The 20,744-nt window shown below is 33.3% G+C and overlaps 1 protein-coding gene across 1 annotated transcript in view; it reads left to right on the top strand.

Moving 5' to 3' along the window:
• The window catches only part of LOC118189870 (neural cell adhesion molecule 2-like), a 616,409-nt gene that overhangs the window by 338,088 nt on the left and 257,577 nt on the right, over positions 1-20,744 (top strand). The window contains exon 5 of the mRNA XM_085812484.1: positions 18,411-18,710. Coding sequence (XP_085668610.1) covers positions 18,411-18,710 — 300 coding nt within the window. The remainder of the gene's footprint in view (positions 1-18,410; positions 18,711-20,744) is intronic.

Here is a 20,744-nt window from a genome sequence, read left to right as displayed (position 1 = left end):
ACATTTGAATTAAATGTTTTGGCGTATCGTGTTGCAGTCTTATTTCATTTTTGAGAAAGAAATCCAAGCTTCTCAAATTCCCGTATGGTAGAGCTATAATCCTTCGATATTTACAGGTCATAAAATGTTTCGCTAGCGGTTGAATCTGCTTCTGAAGAAGGAATTACTCTGCAAATAAAAGTGAGTGTAGACAACATGGCTTTTAGCATAAGTTTCGTTTTGAGAGAAGAACCTTAGCGACTATAGACAGCTGCCTTTTTCAGCTGCTACTAAATAAATGGTAGAACGCTTAATCTCTCTGTTGCTAATTCTAAGCATATATTTTTCAGATTAAAATTCGTCTTAAAAACCCACGCGAAGTTTAGAAAAGTAAGCACTAAAAAGAGGAAAAAGGATTTTAAAGTATTTAGGAGCAAGTAATTCTTGCTTACCTTTTTATTAGTATATTTACTTTTAAAATTTATTTTTTTATTCCTTTTGGAATGCGTATATCCTATTTTTTAGGTTAGGAGACAATTATCGCACTTAAATCTTTAATACTAACCAGTCCTAAGACAAAATGATGTCTAAAACAATAATATTTTAAAACGTCTTCCTTGCAGTGTTCTGTGGATTACAGTTTTGTCTGTAAGTAATTAAACACCTAAAGCCACACAAAACATACTTTTCTAAATACAGATCATACGAATTCTAAAAAATAATTAAATGAAATTTAAAACTGCTTTTTTGTAACTAAAAACACCAAATTCATACTTCTGATTAAATATATTTAGCATTTATAAACCCTCAAAATCAATTCTAAATTAAAATTAATAATTCTTAAATCCCACCATCAGTTTGGTATTAATTTCAGAAGAGAAGATTTAAAGCAAAAGCGAACTAGGTGTGGAATATTATTTTCCCATCCCCCCTCAATTTGCGAACATATATAGTTTCCAAAAGAGAAGATACTTTCTCATATGTTACAAATAAATAAATATGGATCTTTCAAATAGATTATTCGAAATTTTCAGAATATTCGAGAATTTCGTCCAAAAATTGATTTGAAAATGTTAAAGAAATATATCTCTTCTGTTAAAATCCCCACCGAATCTGTTCACTTAAGAAAATGGAGTTCACTTAATACTTATTTAGGTAACGCTTTTCATTTCAACGTCATCGAATAAATGTTTCTAGGCAGCAAATGCATGAAAGAGTATATCTATTTCAAAACACTGATAAATTAGAATATAAGTCTCCTGAAAGATTCTAGGAAATCTCGTAATCCTTTTGGGAAAATCCGAAAAATATTTATCTCTCTTTCAATAGTCTGCATTTGCAATATGTTAAATCAAGTTGATCGTAGTAGGTTGCTTATAATTCTTAAAATATATTTCCAATTTCTGTTAAACTGCATAAAGTCCTTGTAATAAATGCGTAACGGTTTTGTGGCTATACCGATTCTTCTAGGCAGACGCGGAGAATGAAATCCGGATATAAGTTATTGGATTAAATCTAGAACTCGAGACTGATGAAAGGTGGTAAAAATATTGCACGTCATATTTTTATTGTATATGATTTGTATTAGAGAAAATTCAATATCGCTCGAAAGTTTCCTTGAAGATCATTAACCGCACTGTCAAGAAGTAAAGACAAATAAATGAAGTACTGAATCAAATTCTTGTATTCAGGATAATTCTAATTTAGAATGTGTTGTTTCGTTAATAACATTCATCATGAATATTCTTGTTAAATAGAGTAAAGTTTATTTTTTTAACTTTACTCTCTTTAGCAAGAATATCCATAGTGAAAGATATTAAAAAAAGCAATAAATCTTTAAAAAATTCTTAATTTACTCCTTAAAGTAACTTATTTGTTAAACAAAACATCTCTTAAAAACTTTATTTAATTGGCAAATTTTTACGAGTTAATATACTGCATTATTTAAGTATCAGTATGATAAACATTTATTATAATCGCAATATTCATAAGAAAAAATAAAATTTTGCCTTTAATTAAATAAGAAAGTATTTTTCTGCATTAAAGGAACAAAACTGATTTGTTTAACATCGTGTAACTTATAAAGGAACATACGAATATGAGAAAATGGAAGGTTGCTTCTGCAACAGGTATTACGCAGATACGCGCCATAAATATTTTCATGCAATTTTATGAGACTTATGTTAATGTCATCATTGCATATGTCGCCCAGACAGTAATAGTGGTTAGTGGAGCTTGCTACAGTACAGAAGAGCCCGGGTTCGAATCCCGGAGAAAACATGGATGTTAGTAAATGTATAGTGCCGGTGCGGCACGTAGGCACTCTAAATATGAGTCGAATCGAAGGTCTTCTCCTGTGAATTAGTTGAAGGGAGAAGGGTGGAAGACCTCGGATCCCCTGGGGATGTTCGCTCTCAAGATTGGAGGAGGAAAAGTAGAAGTACAACCTCTGTTTGGAATAGGCTGTGGTAACCATTGTTCCATGTAATATAGACAACAACAACATATGTACCCAAAAATACAAACGAAGTTGTAGAGCAGATCCTTATAATAATCATAGTCTTTGTACACGAGTAATAAATAACCTAATTATAAATGCTCATTTTCTTAATTGCTGTAGTGAGAGAAATATTAAAATTTAAAAAAGTATGCTCTCCAAACAGCCGTTTTTTAAATAAGGAGCTGAAAGAAATGAAAATGGATTTGAGAGAAGTTTTGCTATGTGTCTAAATTCAGCCTCAAATAATTTTTGATTAAACACCACTACACAAAAGAAAAATTGCAACCTTCCATCCAGAATCATTAAGATTATTATTTTGATTTATTTCTCTTTTTCTAACAAGGCTGGAAAAATTAACAAATCCGAATTCAAAAACAAATTTGGCAGGTAATTTTAAAAGTGAGCACGTAACTCAGACTTTCGAGTTATATTATTGACACATGGTCTTGACAGTTTTAATGCATATTTTATGAGAGGAGATTTTTTCCGTTACGCTGAATTTGATGCAAGGTCAGTTAAGAGTCATTTGTGACTTGAAAAATAAGCTAATCTTTATAGGTAAATTAGTTCAACGTGGAATAAAAGCAGAGCTCATTTGCTAAAAATGCGTACATCATAATGTTTAAAGAAGCCTCAAATGCTTTAGAAATGTATGTTAAATCATAATTAACCGTACAAATGAAGGCAAAATATAAAACAAAAGGAACTTGGAAAAGATAAATTAATTTTAAGTGAGATTAACCCTTCAAAAATTCTGTTGTATGAAAGCTACTTTTATGAGCTTTTTAATTTGTTTCGTTTTATGATGGGAAATACGTAATTCAAGATGGGAGCGATATTTGATAGGGACTGTCAGCAAAATCTGATATATTATTTTTAAAATGAAATTTGAATTATACGAGCTGCTATAAGTTAACATGACTCAGATTTCTAGCTAGAAAGAAATTAAGCTAATCACTAGTTAAATAAATTCCATCTGATTCCTTTATTATTATAGCAATAGTTCTCATTTTTTTAAAACTTTTTAACATAAATTAAAGTTTTCTGTATCTATAACAAAATAATTTAAACTTATTAATGTGTTATTTTCTTAATGCTAAAAGCACTTAGAGCATATTTTGCGATATAACATCTTGTTCAGTATTCTAAAATGTATCGTCAGTAGTTGAATATATTTGATTATGTAACTTATTTCTTAAACAACACATTTAGCACTTGGATTACTGAGTCTAGACTTCATGACCATCGACCTCTTTTGGCTTTTGTAAAAGATCTGAAGCAGCCTCTACAACAACACAGTACTGAAATATTTGATTGCTTATTGGCAAGGAACGCACAACATTTTCATTCAACAACCTTATTCGTTAATTAGAGATAAAGAAGATAAATATTTATACAAGGTAATGCCCTGCTCGTGAGAACGTATTTCATACGTGTATCGAAAGATCATTCCATAGAACTAAAATAATATTAAAAAACATTATTCTAATCTTGGCCATGTTTTATTGCTTTCGCAACGACATATCCTTATAACTACTTCGATTATACAAGGGCATGACATAATTTCATCTCCCTGCTTTCGCATTTGGAGCCCAAAGCTCTTTACGTTCACTGATTCATTTTAAATGTAAAATACTATACTACTATTTAATGCCTGATCATTCGACAGTTGCCACCATTTTCAGTTCCAGTTTGATGAGAAAACCTGTAGCTGAACACTACTGCACACTATATTTGGGAATATTTCGAACAGCCGCCCAGCCAGTATAGTAGTTGATGACCCTGATTGACGTAACGATGTGCCAGATTCGAATTCTGAATAAAGCATAATTGTAACCGTCCCTTCATAGGAGGCAACGATGGCCACTCAGTATGTGCTTCCATAATGAAATGGCACCATTTCCGGCCCTTGTAGCGACGCAAGGCTAATAGCTATTAAATAAAGAGCCCGACCGTTAAAAGACTCAGTATTCTCAAGGACGGGAAATTCATCTTAAAAATCGTATGTTTTTTCTGTCTTGTTCTGCTTCTTACGAATTAAAAAAAGTAATGAATATATATATATATATATATATATATATGTATGATTTTCTTAAACTGATACTCATGTTACCAGATTATATATACTCACATAAGGAGGTAAAAAAATAAGAAAAGAAACAGAATTATGAATAAAAAGGAATATTTCTTAAAAGAAAACTAGAATGATACTTAAATAGGAAAAAAAATTATCCATGGCAGCAGGCAGACAAAGAAAGGACAAAGAGGATATAAAATATGTAAACCCCTTAATTTAAATGAGAGAATAAACCAATAAAATATACTAATGAATGAATGTAACTCTAAATATCACTAAAGTACGGTACGAAAAAATGCGCAAAGACAGTTAAACATATATAAAAACCGATTAAATGTACAAAATATTTCTAAACAAAATTGCAAGAAATAAAATAAGAAAATAAATCAAAGAAGAACTTTATGATAACTTTGAAATGGGATTCAATGAAAAAATTTCTTGTAGTAGTTCACATTTTGTTGTTTTGAATTACACCAAAGAAAAAGTTTTCTGAAACTGCAATAACAAGTCTATTGCAATAGCAAAAATGCAGTTGCAAACTATTGCTTTTTTTCTACCAAACGCCTTGTAGGAGAAATCAAAATACACATTTCAGATGATAATTCCTTTCAGCTGAAGTATAATTTATACAAGATAGCAAGCATAATTAAATTTCATTTACTTTTTTACAATTTTCAAGGACAAAATATCATTTGAAAAATGCGTAGACACTTTCAGCAACTTGATATCAGTTTTTCCTGTCTTCGTCTCTTATTTCAGAAATGTTTTACTTTTTTATCTTTCTTTCCTTTAGTTTTGTTAAGTAGATGTTTTATACTGTTTCTCATTTTTATTCTTCCTTAGAAGTTAGTGTTCAGAAATCCTTCGTCTTCCTCAATTCCCATGTTATTTTCATAGATGAAGAGTAAACTTTACATTAAGCCTTTCTTTTCTTTTACAATTTCACGTATTATTTATATTTATTTTTCCCATTTCTGCTCTCTCATGATAACCAAGAAATTGTTTTGTTATTATACTGATTTTACATAATTATATTTATTCCATTAACATTATCTCTCATATATGGTACAAAAGAATTATATTTTTCATTAACAGATTCCTTTTCGACATTTGAGTTTGAAGCATACAATACAGAAAACTGAAAATTTAAATGTAATTTCATATTTTGCTTTTGTACCATATATGAGAGGTAATGTTAATGGAATAAATATAATTATGTAAAATCAATATAATAACAAAACAATTTCTTGGTTATCATGAAAGAACAGAAATGGGAAAAAAATATAAATAATAATACGTAAAATTGTAAATGAAAAGAAAGGCTTCATGTAAAGTTTACTCTTCATCTATGAAAATAACACGAGAATTGAGGAAGACGAAAGGTTTCTGAACACTAACTTCTAAGAAAGAAGTGAGAAAAAGTATAAAACATCTACTTAACAAAACTAAATGAAAGAAATTAAGGCTTTAAATCAATGCATTTGCGAGAGAGGAAGTAGCTGTAAGGTAAGAGTGCAAGAATGTAAAACTGCGAAAGCTTCGTTTTGATCTTAGGGATAACGTTTCTTCACCCAGAAGACTATATATTCCATAAAATTAATATACCTACATAAGAATTTCGTTTCGAAGGAAAATTTATATTTGAACTATAAAAAATTAAAGGTGAATGAATTTGAACTATAAAAAATCCAGGTAGTCGTATTTGTTCATTTGCCTTTTATGCGTGTTATAATACATCTACTATAACTGAAAAAACCAGGTTTAAACTTTTACAGATATTAATTAAATGAATCAGTATGCTTGTTTCCAGATTTTTTAAATATGACATAAATATTAATTTTAAAAGGAGTGAGTTTTTTAAAAAGAAAGTGGTATTCATTGCAAACATTTTGTACCTTCTAAAAACACATGGTTTCTATTCGGTAAAACTTCTAGATGCTACCAATTAGTTCCCTCCAGTAGGCTCCAGATAGAACCCTTCAATAGTCTTCATAAATTTTAGACTCCAAAATCGACTGCTATGGTTTTCTTTATCTATTAGCAAATATTAAAACTTAATTTCTTCTATTTAGTATTTTGTAAGTTAGATTTATAGATTTTCATAATTAAAAATAATCATAATAGTCTAAATTTTTGTAAAAATTAAGTCTATTTATATGAATGTTCAGCAAACTATTTATTTCATTGAATTCCTAATTAATATTTCCAGTATTCATTATATTGCCTGATAAAGTACAGCAAGGTATGTTATTACATCTCACGGCTGAAAACCAGCTGAAAGTTATATTCCGAGAACTGATTAAGTGTCCGCTTAAATACGCTGCCAAATTCAGTTCTGCACTAACGTTCAGATTTATGTAAAATATATCAACTATTAAACAATTTAATAAAATTGTCCAAAGATATAAAAATGAACAACATGCATTTACAAATTTTAACTACACTCACGTCCATAAATTAAGGATAATTCGGAGTCACGCGGAAATCGAACTCTAAAATAAATATATCACCTGTAAAATCACTACACACATCTTCAAGAATCATATGCAAATTTCAGGAAGTAACCAGATGACACCGATGGTACGTCACAATGACGAGAGTGTAAGAGAGTGATATATAAGGAATACAGGCAAAGACGTCAAATTGTTTGCAGGCGCTTTATAAGCATTTCAGTGCAATAACCGAATAGTTATGACACAAAGGACGCATTTGGATGATTTTTACGTGGTAGAATTATCGGCCGTCTGGAATGTGGGCGTAACCAACTGGAAGTATCAGACGAACTTGGAATTGCCCAGAGTGTCATCTCCAGACTTTGGCAACGATTCCAAGATGATGGTAATGTGAGTAGACGTTACAGCACAGGTCGCCCCAGAGTTACAACGCCGAATGAGGACCGGTATTTGGCAGTTACTGCCAAAAGAAACAGGCGGAGCACACCCTTAGACCTGTCTCGTCAGCTGTCTTCAGCCACTGGTATGACAATTTCAAGGCAGACCGTGTACAAACGCTTAGGGCAGATTGGTCTATATGCTCATAGACCTGTCAGATGCGTTCCGCTTACTGCAACTCACTGTCGCCTGTGGTTAGCCTGGAGTAGAAAGCATGCATTGTGACACCGCAACAGTGGGCTTGTGTGATGTTTTCCGACGAGTCCAGATTTAGCTTGCAGTCTGATTCTTGCCGGACGTTCATATGGAGAGCTCCAGGTACCCATTACCACCAAGAAAACATCATTGAACGACACCGTTACGGTGGTGCAGGAGTGCTCGTTTGGGGTGGAATTATTCTGGGTTCCAGAACTGACCTGCATGTTCAAACTGGAACCATGACATGCCAAATCTGTCGGGACGTCATTCTGGAACAACATGTACGTTTGTTTCGGGGCGCCATCGGCGCAAAATTTGTGTTTATGGATGACAACGCCCGTCCTCACCGTGCAAACATTGTAAGCGAATGCCTTCATTCGGAAAGTATCACCCGTATGGACTGTCCAGCATTCTCACCGGACTTGAATCCAGTAGAGCACGTGTGGAACATGCTTGGCCGACGAGTTGCAGCCCGTCAATCTCCTCATATATATCTACCGGAATTTCGGAGAGCATTGCTTTTTGAGTGGTGTAATATCCGCCAAGATCAGATCGATAATTTGATACTCAGCATGCCTAGGCGTTGTACGGACTGTTTTGCATCCTCTGGGAGACATGCAATGCATTAACAATCATACCAACCATGCAATATTGGTTTTTTGTTAATAGGGTTTTTTTTTGTAATTTGCTCCAGGGAGACAAAATCGCTAATGTTTTTAATAATATCAAACATATAGCATCTTTTTTTGCTCTTTACCTTTTGTTTAATAAATAAGCTTTACAAATAAGTCAAATTTGTTTTGCTTCTAACTCTTCCTTTGCCTGATTTTGCATTATCCTTAATTTATGGACATGAGTGTAGTAGCTTGAATAAAAGTGTTCTATGTAGTTCTTAACGCTTATTTGCCGAGTATAGTGTAACACAATAAATTTTGCAGAGTAACAAAATCAAGAAATTATATTTGAATAAAATCACAGAGACATTTTTAAAAACCAAACATTAAACATTTATAGCTTATTATAAATTTAAGAACATAATTTTCAAATTTATTTCTTTCTTCAATATTTTGTGCTAATAAATCTTTCCACATTTATCAAAATCTAATTCAAAGCTTGTATCAATTTTTGCACCTGCCATACTTAATTTACTTATTCTTTAAAAAAATAATGTGTTTAAAGTATTTAAAAAGCTCTCAATTATATTAAATCCATAACTCATTTCCAATATCATTTTCTGAACTAAACTGAAATTTTGACTCCTTTTGAAAATGAAAAAGGTTTCTATTTTCCGTTTGACAGCAAATGATAAGAATCGAGAAGCATTATACCTTTCGTAGGACACAGGAAATTACAAATGTGTGCAAGAGGAATGTTTTCTCATATGTTAGAGTTTGGTTTTATTTATAATATTCAGCCAGATTTTCCTCACCAACCCTGTCATTACTAAAGCTGGTTAAGCCTTGCGAAATTGAAAGTTTTATAGATTCGGTTATGATCGACGGAATTAGATGTTTGCTTCTGAATTGTTCGAAGAGAATCTATATATGTAGAACCAAAAATGTAAATAGAGCGAAGATTATTGATCCTTATTAAATATACGAAAATCGATAAACCAATATCGGGTTGATATATCAAACGCCACTTTTATTTCACAACCCAATAACGTTGAATTGATGATAATCCTTCAGAAATAAGATTTCAGGATATTATCGTGAATTAAATCACCATCGATGCGTGAAACGCGTTGCAAAAAGAGAAGATAATATAGTGAGAATTGAAAGGAATAGCAGGATCACATTGCACTGAAGATATAATGGATCCATTGGTGTCTTCTCAACTAAATTATATATCAATTCATTAAGAAATGTCTTTATTGAATAAAAATTCTAACGTTCCCTATATTTTATGAACTCTGAGTTATAATAACATTCTTATTGTTATCTTTCACTAATGATGCATGAGTTACAAATTTATTTTGGATCGAAAGTGCGCCGAAAGCCTACATTTTCTTTAAATACGTATTATGTACACTTATTTTCCATTTATAAATCTGTCGAATATTGTTTCTGTGATTCTTAGGCCAATATAGTTATTGGGTTATGCATGAGGAAATAAAATATATGTGTAAAATAAATATTAACATATAAATTCGAAATACCAAATATATGATTGAAACAATTAATGTAATTAAATTATAAACAGGTAGGGACATTCACTGAAGTGTGAACTATTTACATACAGTATAAACAGGTAGCCGCATTCAGCTTAAGTATGAACTGTATATTTACATAGAGTATAAAAAGATAGCTCATTCAGCTTAAATATGAACTATTTACAAACAATATAAACAGGTAGCGTACAGTGGAACAGTAGTTTAAATTTATTTTAAACTCCCCATGAGCTGATAAATCAGTAATACTAAGTTATACATATTTTGATTTTAAAACTGAACTACAATGTCTACATAATTAACAACTAATAATGTCTAAATAATTAATTTGAAACGTTCTTTTGCAGCATTTTGTGTCGTTTAAAGTATTTTTATGACGTCTGATGCGGTAGCTTTAAACAGACATTTCCTTTTTAATTAATGTCACCACTTTCAATCTCAACATCACCAACCATATCAGAAAAAAAGAATATTTTTCATCAGCCAGTTCAGAAAGTGGAATATTTTTCTGTCATTTCTTAAAAAGGATATAATCATCGTTTTCATCCTCCATTGAGAAGATATTAGCTTTCATACCAGCAAAATTTGCATATCGAAAGCAATTTGAAATGCACTCTATAGACAGAAGATTAAACGCTTTATCTATGTAAAATGTTACAGTTGACAGTTGACAGTTGAAAGCAGAATCTGGACACACGTGCGGCTTACTTAGACTATTCAGGTCTAGTCCAGGTTCCGCAACACCTCATGTATCCGGGGCAACACCTCATGGGCCCTATAAGGGCATACATTGATCCTGTATACAGGCTTACATAATTCATAATATATAATTACATAGTTCATAATATATGCTTACATAGTGACATAGTTCATAGTACATGTTTATATACAAGTAGTTCATAATATATATTGATCTTTGATAATACGTGCTTACATAGTTCATACATATACATGCTTACATAGTTTATAGTTGCTTACATAGTTCATACTTGCTTACATAGTTCATAATATATTGAGCCTGTTACATAATACATACATAGTTCATAATAGTTTTCATTGGCCATAATACATACATATTTCATAATATGTATACAGTGGGCCGTAATACAGACATGTTTCATAATATATACAGTAAAAAAAGAGAGAGAGAGAGAGAAGAGAGATTGACTGGAAACTATTCCACACTGCACAAATATGTTCCAAATCCTCCAGTTTCTGCATTATCTTGCATATTTTGATGCGAAATGCTGGCTGTTTGATCAGATAACGCTTATGAGAAATTGCCTGTTCCGGAAGCTTCACATGACACTGTGCGGTTAGAGGGCGTCGGATCAAGTAATGGTCTGGTTTACCAATGCCTCCACAAACACAACTTTCGGTATTTGCAATTTCTCGCTCATAGTAATAGGAGGGGAAAGGCCGTGCCCCGTCACAAATCTCGTTATTTGTGGAGATGACTCGAGACGATCGAGCGAAACTTTATGGTAATATTTATTGGTCTTCCTGCTTTGTTCGGTAGTGTCCCATTCCCATTGCCACTGATGCTGAGCTGCTGTCCTTGTCACGTTTTTTAAGGTGAGACCACGGGAATTTGGAAATAACACTTTGTGCATCGATATTGTGAGCTGCTTCTTTTACTAGCCTGTCGGCTTCCTCATTACCTTGAATGCCGACATGGGCCTTTATCCAAGATATGAGGATATTCATTGTCGGCGAACGCTCTTTCAGCATGTCCTGAATCTCCGCTATGATAGGAGAAGGATGTCTGGGATTTCGTAAGGCATATATGACCGAGAGACTGTCTGTAAGAATATTAATAGTGGATCCTACTGGGGGCTTGTTAACTCGATAGCTTTGCGAATCGCAATTGCTTCAGCCTGGAAACCTGAATTATAGTGTCCCATATGACCTTTCCATGTTATCAGCGTTTTCTTGTTCTTAGTTACTATAAGGCCACAGCCTTTTTGTCCGTCAACTTTTGAACCATCTGTAAAAACATAATATTGATCCTTTATGTCAGAGTCATCTTTCCATGATGTGTGGGCCGAGACTTCTTTTTCGTAGTTAGACGAATGGATGACATTTACTGGCCTTATTTCTTCATGGGGGCTGTGCTGAGAGGTGGTGTATGATATAACCCCTTTTCCATGGTGTGAAGGATGGGTTGCATTTATGAGATGTTTTGTTTCATACTCCTCTGGATTATAGCATAGCGGTCCAAAAGTAGTGCAGAGATGTAACTGGAGAACAGTCGTTACTTCTTCTTCTTGTGCTGCTCTAATATGTAAGGGCAAAAGTCCCGCCAGTAGACTGGCTGCCGCTGTCGCTGTTGTACGGTATCCTTTTGTAATAGCCAAAGCAAAGGGGCGTTGTATACTAATGAGCAATTTCCTTTTCCTTTCGTTCATTGGAGTTACCCAGATTGCCGCTCCATAGAGTGCCATTTTTTCCACGACGGACTGATAGAGGATTTTTAGGACATGTGGTCTAAGGCCCCAGTCTGAACCTTGAATGCCCCTTAAAGTATTTGCAATTGCGTGTGTCCTCGCGCGGACTGCTCTGAGCTGAGGCAGCCAGGAGAGCTTTTCATCGATTATAAGCCCCAGCAGTTTTGGTTCCCGAGTTCGTCTGATTGTACGACCCTTTAGTTTCAAAACTGGATTTCTTGCAAGAGTTTGACCTGGATGTGTACGATCAAATACTTTGAGTTTTGCTCCGAGATGGTGAGTTTATTGCCTTCACAGAGTCATACAAATTGTGCTATGGTCTCATTACTGTTACTTTCCAGCTGGTCTCTCGATTTGCCTCTGATGATAAATGTCGCGTCATCAGCAAAAGCAATCACCTTTGTGTGGGTTGGCCACAGTGCTTTGAGAATGGAATTAAAAGTTGCATTCCATAGGTCAGGACGCGCACATGAACCCTGAGGGCAGCCCCTGGTCTGCTTTCTCTCAACAACTCCTCCGTCGTGCACTGTTACAAGAGTGTGATCAGAGAGATAACTTTTGCACACCTGCAGCAGATAATCAGGTATCTGAGCGTCGTGAAGTGCCTCCAGGATTGCTGGCCACCACAGGGAATCGAACGAACGTTTCAGATCCAGACTGAGTACGGCTACATGGTTGTTAGAGTCATACGCGTCATAGATTCCTTTTTGTATGGCGCTAAGAGCTTGGATAGTTGAGCGCTGCTCTCGAAAACCATACTGACAGTCCGTGATCTCACCCTTAATCTCCAAGTAGTGCTTTATTCTCTGACCTAAAAGTTTCTCATAAATTTTTCCTATGGCGGGCAGGAGACAGATGGGCCGGAATGAGGCCGGATCGTTGGGGTCCTTTTCTTTCTTTTGGAAGAGAATAACTTGCCCTGTCTTAAAGGGCTTGGGAAAACAACGCAGTTGTAGCAATTTATTGTAAAATTTTTTAAGAAACGTTGGTTTTGCCTGATGCATCGCCTTGACAATGTTGTAGTCCAACGAATCGGGTCCTGGGGCTTTGTTCCTCGGTAGATTTCGCAAAACAACACAGACTTCAAGCTGCGTGAATGACACGTCATCTTCTGTTGTGGAGTGTAGAAGATAAGCTGGATGTTCTGGATTGGAAGCGTCCAATCTATTGTCGTCTTGAAAGACTGCATCAAGAATCTTGGTGAGTGTTGCCGCAATAGTGCTCCTCTGTCATTGGCGCATTATTGGTGCCGTCTACGTAAACCTTGTGAATTGGAGGGCAAAGACCTTATTTGTTGCGATTTTATGCAATACCCGATAGGGATTTTTATTGTTTGTGCAAAACACCCTCCAGCTGTACAGCTTGGTTTCTAGAAAGGCCTTTTTATACTGGGGTTGTGCTTTTTTGTAGATAATACTTAGTTCTTCTCGGCGTTCTGAATTATGCTCCGACATCATCTTTCTGCGAAGTGCTCGGTACTCCTTTGTATCCTGAGACTTTTAGTCCACCAGTTGGCAACATAGTGTACCTTTGGAGATTTAATCTGGAAAGTCGAGTCACAAATGGCCTGAAGCTCTTTAATTAAGATACTAGTGAAGCTATCAACGTCATCTGTATTGTGGCAGTGTTCTAAATCTTGTTCTGCACGTGTGAGTGTACTGCAGGCATTTTGGTTGAAGAGCTTTAGCATCTTTCGCTTGCGTTTGTACCTCTTAATTGAGAATTTTTTATTATGGTGTCCTATGCTGTACGTAAAGTATTTATGGTCCGAGTTATACGGGGCATCATCAACCATCCAGGAATGCAATTTTGATGCAAAGGCCGCTGTTGTTAAAGTTAAATCTGGCCAACCCTGTCCGTGAATTATTTCATATGTGGGTTTTTTGCCTGGAACATTATGCAGGACGAGATCGTTACAGGAAATGAAGTCCTCTACCTATCGTCCTCGAGGGTCAGTATCTGAGTAACCCCTCAGTTCCGAGTGGGCGTTGAAATCGCCCGCTAGTTGATGGTGTGTATTTGGATACGCTTTCAGGATTGTAAAATGTTACAGGAAAGCAGAACTCATTTTTGTAACCAGTCGCCATATACAAAGGTTTAGGTTTCATCTATTGATCCTTAGCATTCACATTTTTGGCCGTAACGTTTTCACATAAATGCATATCTCTGCTAAAACCTAAAAAACTCTTACTCAAAAAACTAGATTTTACTTTTCCAAATATTTTCTATTTTGGAGAACACAGCAGGATATTAATCGACTCGTTATGCAAAATTGGAATTTATTCCATACATTTCATTTTTAAGAGGCTTGTAATCTTCAGATTTAAATCGAGATTAGCCGAGTTGTAAATACGCACTCATTCATGTATCTTTTAAATATGAAAAAAAATAATAACAATAAATTACGCAAAGAATATCAGGTTTTATTATACTGAAAGAAAAAAAATTAAACTTTTAAAATATTTCCCAAATGCTCACTGTGTCAATCTTTCTGGCATTGTAAGCATGCATGCGATTGAAAATTTAGTGCCAACAAACAACAGTATGTCATAAACTATTATAGCCATAATATTCGTTTGTGAAACTCCTGAGAATCAGCAAAATGTGGAGGCACAAAGGCAGTATCCTAGATAAATCCTACTAAGTCATATAAGATTAAATTTAGGATGACCACTGAACTAACATTTCTCCTTCTTGTCCTTTGCGTCCTAACCACTTTCGCTTTGATTGCGATACTATCTTAAATGGAATCGGTATTCGCATCAGATTTTCATTCATAATGTAATTTCCCTCTGCTTCCAGCATGTCTTTGTAGTGTAACGGTAGCGCACTTGAGGCGTATTCAAGAGGTCCAGGATCGAATCCTGGAAAAGGTGCTGCACATTTTTCACAATTCCTGCTTCCAAAATAGCCTAACAATTCTACAGACGTATACTTTACCAACTGATTTTCATTCTGTTCTTTCTGGTAGTTAGTTGGGTAACTATCTTATTGAAAAAGGTAACCACTATTTTTCGCTAGATTGTGTCACGTAAATCTGCCCATGTAATACCCATTCAACGATGGATAGACTTTGCCGTGCTTGCAAAGGTAAGTAAATCGAACGTTTGTGTAATACGTAAATTTGCGAACTGAATTTACCTGTAAGCGCATGTAATAAAATTAATATTCGTTGAAGAGATTGTGCTTGCTGTGACTTTTAATATTTAACGGACTTGTCTTATTTGTCTTCGTTTCCTGTTACACGGTATTTTGATGATATTGTTTTATTTTCTCCAAAATAATTTCTAAAGCTACATCATATTCTGTTATAAATGTTAAAGAAAAGAAAGATGATAATATTTTCAGTTATAGCATTAAATAAATTTATCGATTAAAATAAATGAAAGGAATCCAAGAAATTATTTTTTCTCTAATCACTGGTGTCCCACCAGCCCAAATGTTTGAACCCTGGTGCTTATTATATTACATAGTACAAATGTATTTATCATCTCCGTGAACTTGACATAGATGGTCTTTCTGCAAAATTTAAAACCGTTATTTTTAACTTAGCTTACATATTTAATGAAAGTGAATTGACTTAACTGATTAAATACTCATTTTAATAGCTCATAAATCTTTGTTTTATTTTTAATATTGTGTGTAATTGACATAATATTCTGTATAATTGACTTCATCTAATATTTGTTTAATTTATAAGTTATTTACCTGAACATTTTATTAAACATTTACAGTATTATTATGTTTCATATAAGTTATGTACATTAGATACAAAATATTTTTTTTTTTTAGAAATTCACTAATGGTTAAATATGTCCCAAATGTATGTAAAGTGGCAAAATTTCTCCTACTCTATTAATTCGAATTAATGCTGAAGTTAAAATGACATTGTCTCTCTAGTTTTAAGTTCAAACAAAGCAAATTCAAGCTTCTACCTGACTATTCTTAACATTATTTCGGGAATTCAAGTAGGAACTATATTCCGCAAGGATCTCACTCACTCAGAAATGGTAAAAAACTTCATATTTTACACGATTTATTCTGCGCATTCTACATGTGTTCACTGGAGTTGTCAGCTCTAGGCTACATTTAGGACTTTTATTACATATTTACAGAGACCGATATTTGTGTAAAATAAAGATTTCCAGCAAGGAAAGCAATAATCTTAAGATTCTTGTGCTTATTGTGAAAATGATCGCTGTGCAAGTAAACGTACGGGCATAAAGCAGATTGTGATTACTTTTTAGGCTTTAAAAAGGGATAAATCATAACTGTAAGTTCCTTTAGTGTTGAGTAATTAATGTAGCACAATAAAAGTAAATTAAGCTGTATTTTATTTTAATATTTTAACCTTATAACATAATCTTAGAATGCACATGAATCTCCTTTACATATCCCTACCCCAGCTAAAAATGTTTCCTCGTTATTTGAAAAACTTCTTGAAAAATGATTTGAATTTTTACATGAACGAAACTAATTCATTGTTTGCACACAATAATTCGTTAACAAAGCAAACATTAAACAAGACTTCTAAAAATAAAACATTCATATCTGAGCATCGCAAGCAAACAAATCAATAGAAAATCACAAAAAACATGTCTTGCCTTGAAACAAATGGTTATTTCAGAAACGAGCTTTCACAGAAGTGTAATGTATGGATTGGTTAAATGGCTTTTAGGAATTGTAGAGTAAAAAGAAAAAAAAAAAAAAAAAAAAAAAAAAAAAAAAAAAACGAAAATACATTTTTCTTTGTCGTTCATTGATTCTGTTTCGCCTTTAAAGCTATTTTAAGCTTTAAATACTTCACATTTAAAAGTTACAGTCCAAACTAAGTATTGCTTTTAGTGAAAAAAAAATTGCCGAATTTTGTATTGGTTTTTAAAAGATATGGGACTTCTAGGAAGAAAGAAGTACATACTTTTTTCATTTATGCTATCTGTTACTCAAAAGGGAAACGGTCTTAGGTACATTTTAAGGAACTTTAGAAAACATTATTAAGTTGTAATTTAAAGTAAAGTTTAATTCTGTATAATACTTCCTTTCATTACTTCTGTGCTTATAAATTAGTTTAAATTGCATTTATGTTTTTTATTAATCTTGTATAAGAAGCCAATTGATTTAATATTCACTCATGAATAGGATATGAGCTTATATCATGCTGTACTGAAAATACCTTCATCTGCAAAATGCGTCTTCAAGTTCAGCTTAACACTTCTATTAGTTGCATGCAGTTTATAATTTGATCTGCTTTTCATTTTGTATGAGATTAAACGCTGGTCTAGTTGATAAAATTATAATGCATCGCAACTGGTTCTGCTCCTAAATGATTAGTGGCGATCAGTTAGATTTCTTCAAACCCCTTAGCAGCTACTAATGTTATTCGCGTGTAACATTCTGCATAACCATTTGATATTCTTCTATTGGAATAAATATAAAGGCACGATAACTAAATAATTACATCGTGAATAAAAATAAAACATCATAGTACTTACACACTATCTCCCAATAAGTATTTGGACATTTGTGATAAAAAATATTCATATTCAATAGTTGGTAGACCCCCCACAAGAAGCAATTACAGCCTCAGTCCTCCAGGGCATGCTTTCTACAAGTTCTTGTATGACTACTCTTGGTATTTCTTCCATTTGTCTCGAAGAAGGCAAGTAAATTTCTTCACCGATGTTGGACAACTTTTGCACCCCATTTTGCATTTAATTCGGCGATTTATCTTGTCCTAGAAGTTCTCGATAAGGTTCAAGTCTGTGGGCAGTCCAGTCCATTCGATTAACCTCATTGTCACCATAATCAACCCATGGAGGACCTCGCGACAAGACAGTCGACCTGAAAGTAAATAGATCCAACCTTTAAAACTGATACCATGTAAGAAGCACATTGTCATCCAAATACCCGACAATTACACCTTCCTCGAAATCCGGTAACTCTGCACTTCCTAGTATCTTGCATGCCACTAATATCAATGTCGTTTTGTGCACATTTAACGGTGGATGGCGTTACGTATATCATGACCGGAAATATCGGTATTTGCAATGGGTGTCCAAATATTTATTCGCACGAAGTGTATTCGTATTTTGTTTTTAATGTTTTTCGGTATCTTGAAATAATATAGTGATCTCTCTCTCTTTTTCAGTAAGGCCAACAGATGTAAGAATAACAAGTCCTTATCAATCTTTATCAGCCGGAAAGGATACAGACATTGTCTGTGTTGCTAGAGGAGGCCGACCACCTGCTCAAATTTCTTGGTGGTTAGATGGAGAAAAGTTAACAACAAGAATCACAGAAAGCACGGCGGACGAGGACAATCTAACTATCAGTAGTCTGAGTATAAGACCTAGTATACAAGATAATTTAAGGAACTTGTCCTGTAGAGGAGATAATCCACAGCTGACTGACAGTGTTCTAGAGGATACATGGTTGATCAATGTTCACTGTAAGTCACCTTTCGTGTTTTTTTAACATTTGTCCTAAAGCTATTCATGTTTGTATATTTTCTAACTTTGAATTCGTCCATAACCAAACTAGATATATTCAATTTAGGGATTCCATGACAGTTGAAGTAAACCATTTTTAGTAGAAGTAATAGTATTTATTTAATTTTTAATCAACTGACACAAACCAAATATTCTTCTTTCTGATACATTTCATTGTAGACGAATTTTTGAATGTGTATTGTGTATTATATTTTTTGTAGTTTCTAAATTACATTGACAGTAAAATTATGAAAGTGGAGATTTACTCCCCCTACTAGCACATGTTTTGCTAACCCAATGGATGCATGGATATTAAAATATTTGCGATTTCGTATTAATTCAAAATAATCTAATTGAAATTAAAAACTGTACAAATGTAGAAATTCAGATTCATAAACCTATCATACTCCAAATAAATCCTCAAGTGCTGGCAGTTTATCATTGTGCTTAGTATTATTTCTGAACTTATTGATAAAATAAGAATTAAACATCGTATTAGTAAATCGGTATGAATTCTTTCACGTAAATTCACTTCACCTAGCATCTTAAGTTATACAATATTTCATTTTTATTCTTAAAAGAAAATGCTACCGCCTTACCAGTAGTAGGCTGACGTTTACTTTTCATATGTAGGATAATACTATTCAAGTAGAATTACGAAATGTACTTCTGATATTGTTTCAAATGTATTTATTTTGAGCTTCTAGATGACTTCATTTAAAGAATTCCACGAAGTTTAAAAATTCAAATGATGTTCTTTCAAGATAAAATGATAAACTGTTAGCAAAAATAATGATTTAACACTTCATGGAAATGAAAATAAGGTACTTATATATTACCGCAACTACATTAGTACATATCAACAAAACTTCAGAATATATCATACTCTGTTAACCAACCTGGACCAAAGTTAACCTAGACCAAAGAAAAATATTGCCTTTGGTTATATGTAAAACAAATAACATGTCTTTTGAGTATTTATATTTTCTTCCATAATAAGGCAAAACGTTTATTTCGTTTAATTTTATTAGAAGATTTCGGTAAGTTTTTACAGTTTATTTAATTTCATTATCCACAATTTTAACTACTCAAACGACAGCCATCATGACTGCAGTTAACTGTACGCAATACATGAAGCAAAATGTCAAAATGTATTGAATTCATTTATATTAAAATGGCATGAAAAGTTATAGAAACAAATATTCTTTAGGACTTTTGTTATTATAAAATATTTATCTCATATGCAAACTTTTAGTATTTAAAACTTATTTAATTGCTCCTTTTTGTATTATAAATAAGCTTCAATATTACACTTTGTTAAAATACTGTAGCGTACGTACAGGTTCGTAATAGATTGAATGCTCAAGTCCGATAAAAGAATAATAAAATTTTTTCTTATCGCAACAAATGTAACAAAACGCTGGAATTATCCTCAAAGATATTCTTACAATATCACAACATCATGCAATATAATCAGTAGATACATTGTAAACTACTAAAACGTTAAATAGCACGCATTCCACTGCGCAGAGAAAGCTAATCCGATAAACAACAATAGCAGCTAAGTAAAAAACAATAACTCAGTAAACAACTGAACTGACATGTTTCTCTCCGGCTTTTTACAGCTTTTTAATCGTGCACGAAAATTTTCTAGTAATTTCTGTTTTGTCGAGATTTTTGAAAAGTAAAATAGTACAATTACGAGATATCTATTTATTAAATATTAAATGCGCGTGCTCCTGCCCTTACTTTTCAGCGTAGCTTTCTCATAAAACTCTTCACGCGCTGCATTGCATGAAGAAATATTAAAATTTTAATTACAATTCTACTAAAAATAGCTAACTAAATACAAATTCCGTATCAATATTTAAGTCATAGATTGCATTCTAGATGCTTTTTTTTCAGTTTTAATTATATTATATAGGAGTGCTTTTCAAAACTTATTACATTTGATATCTTATTTAATCAAATATTCATGCAGATAATTTCCTAGA

The sequence above is a fragment of the Stegodyphus dumicola genome, chromosome 3, assembly GCF_044657685.1.
Source record: "Stegodyphus dumicola isolate Sdum_Otavi_A_Nest chromosome 3, ASM4465768v1".
NCBI lineage: Eukaryota > Metazoa > Arthropoda > Arachnida > Araneae > Eresidae > Stegodyphus > Stegodyphus dumicola.
The sequence above is the reverse complement of the archived record's forward strand: the minus strand, read 5'-3'. Positions and strand labels throughout refer to the sequence as shown.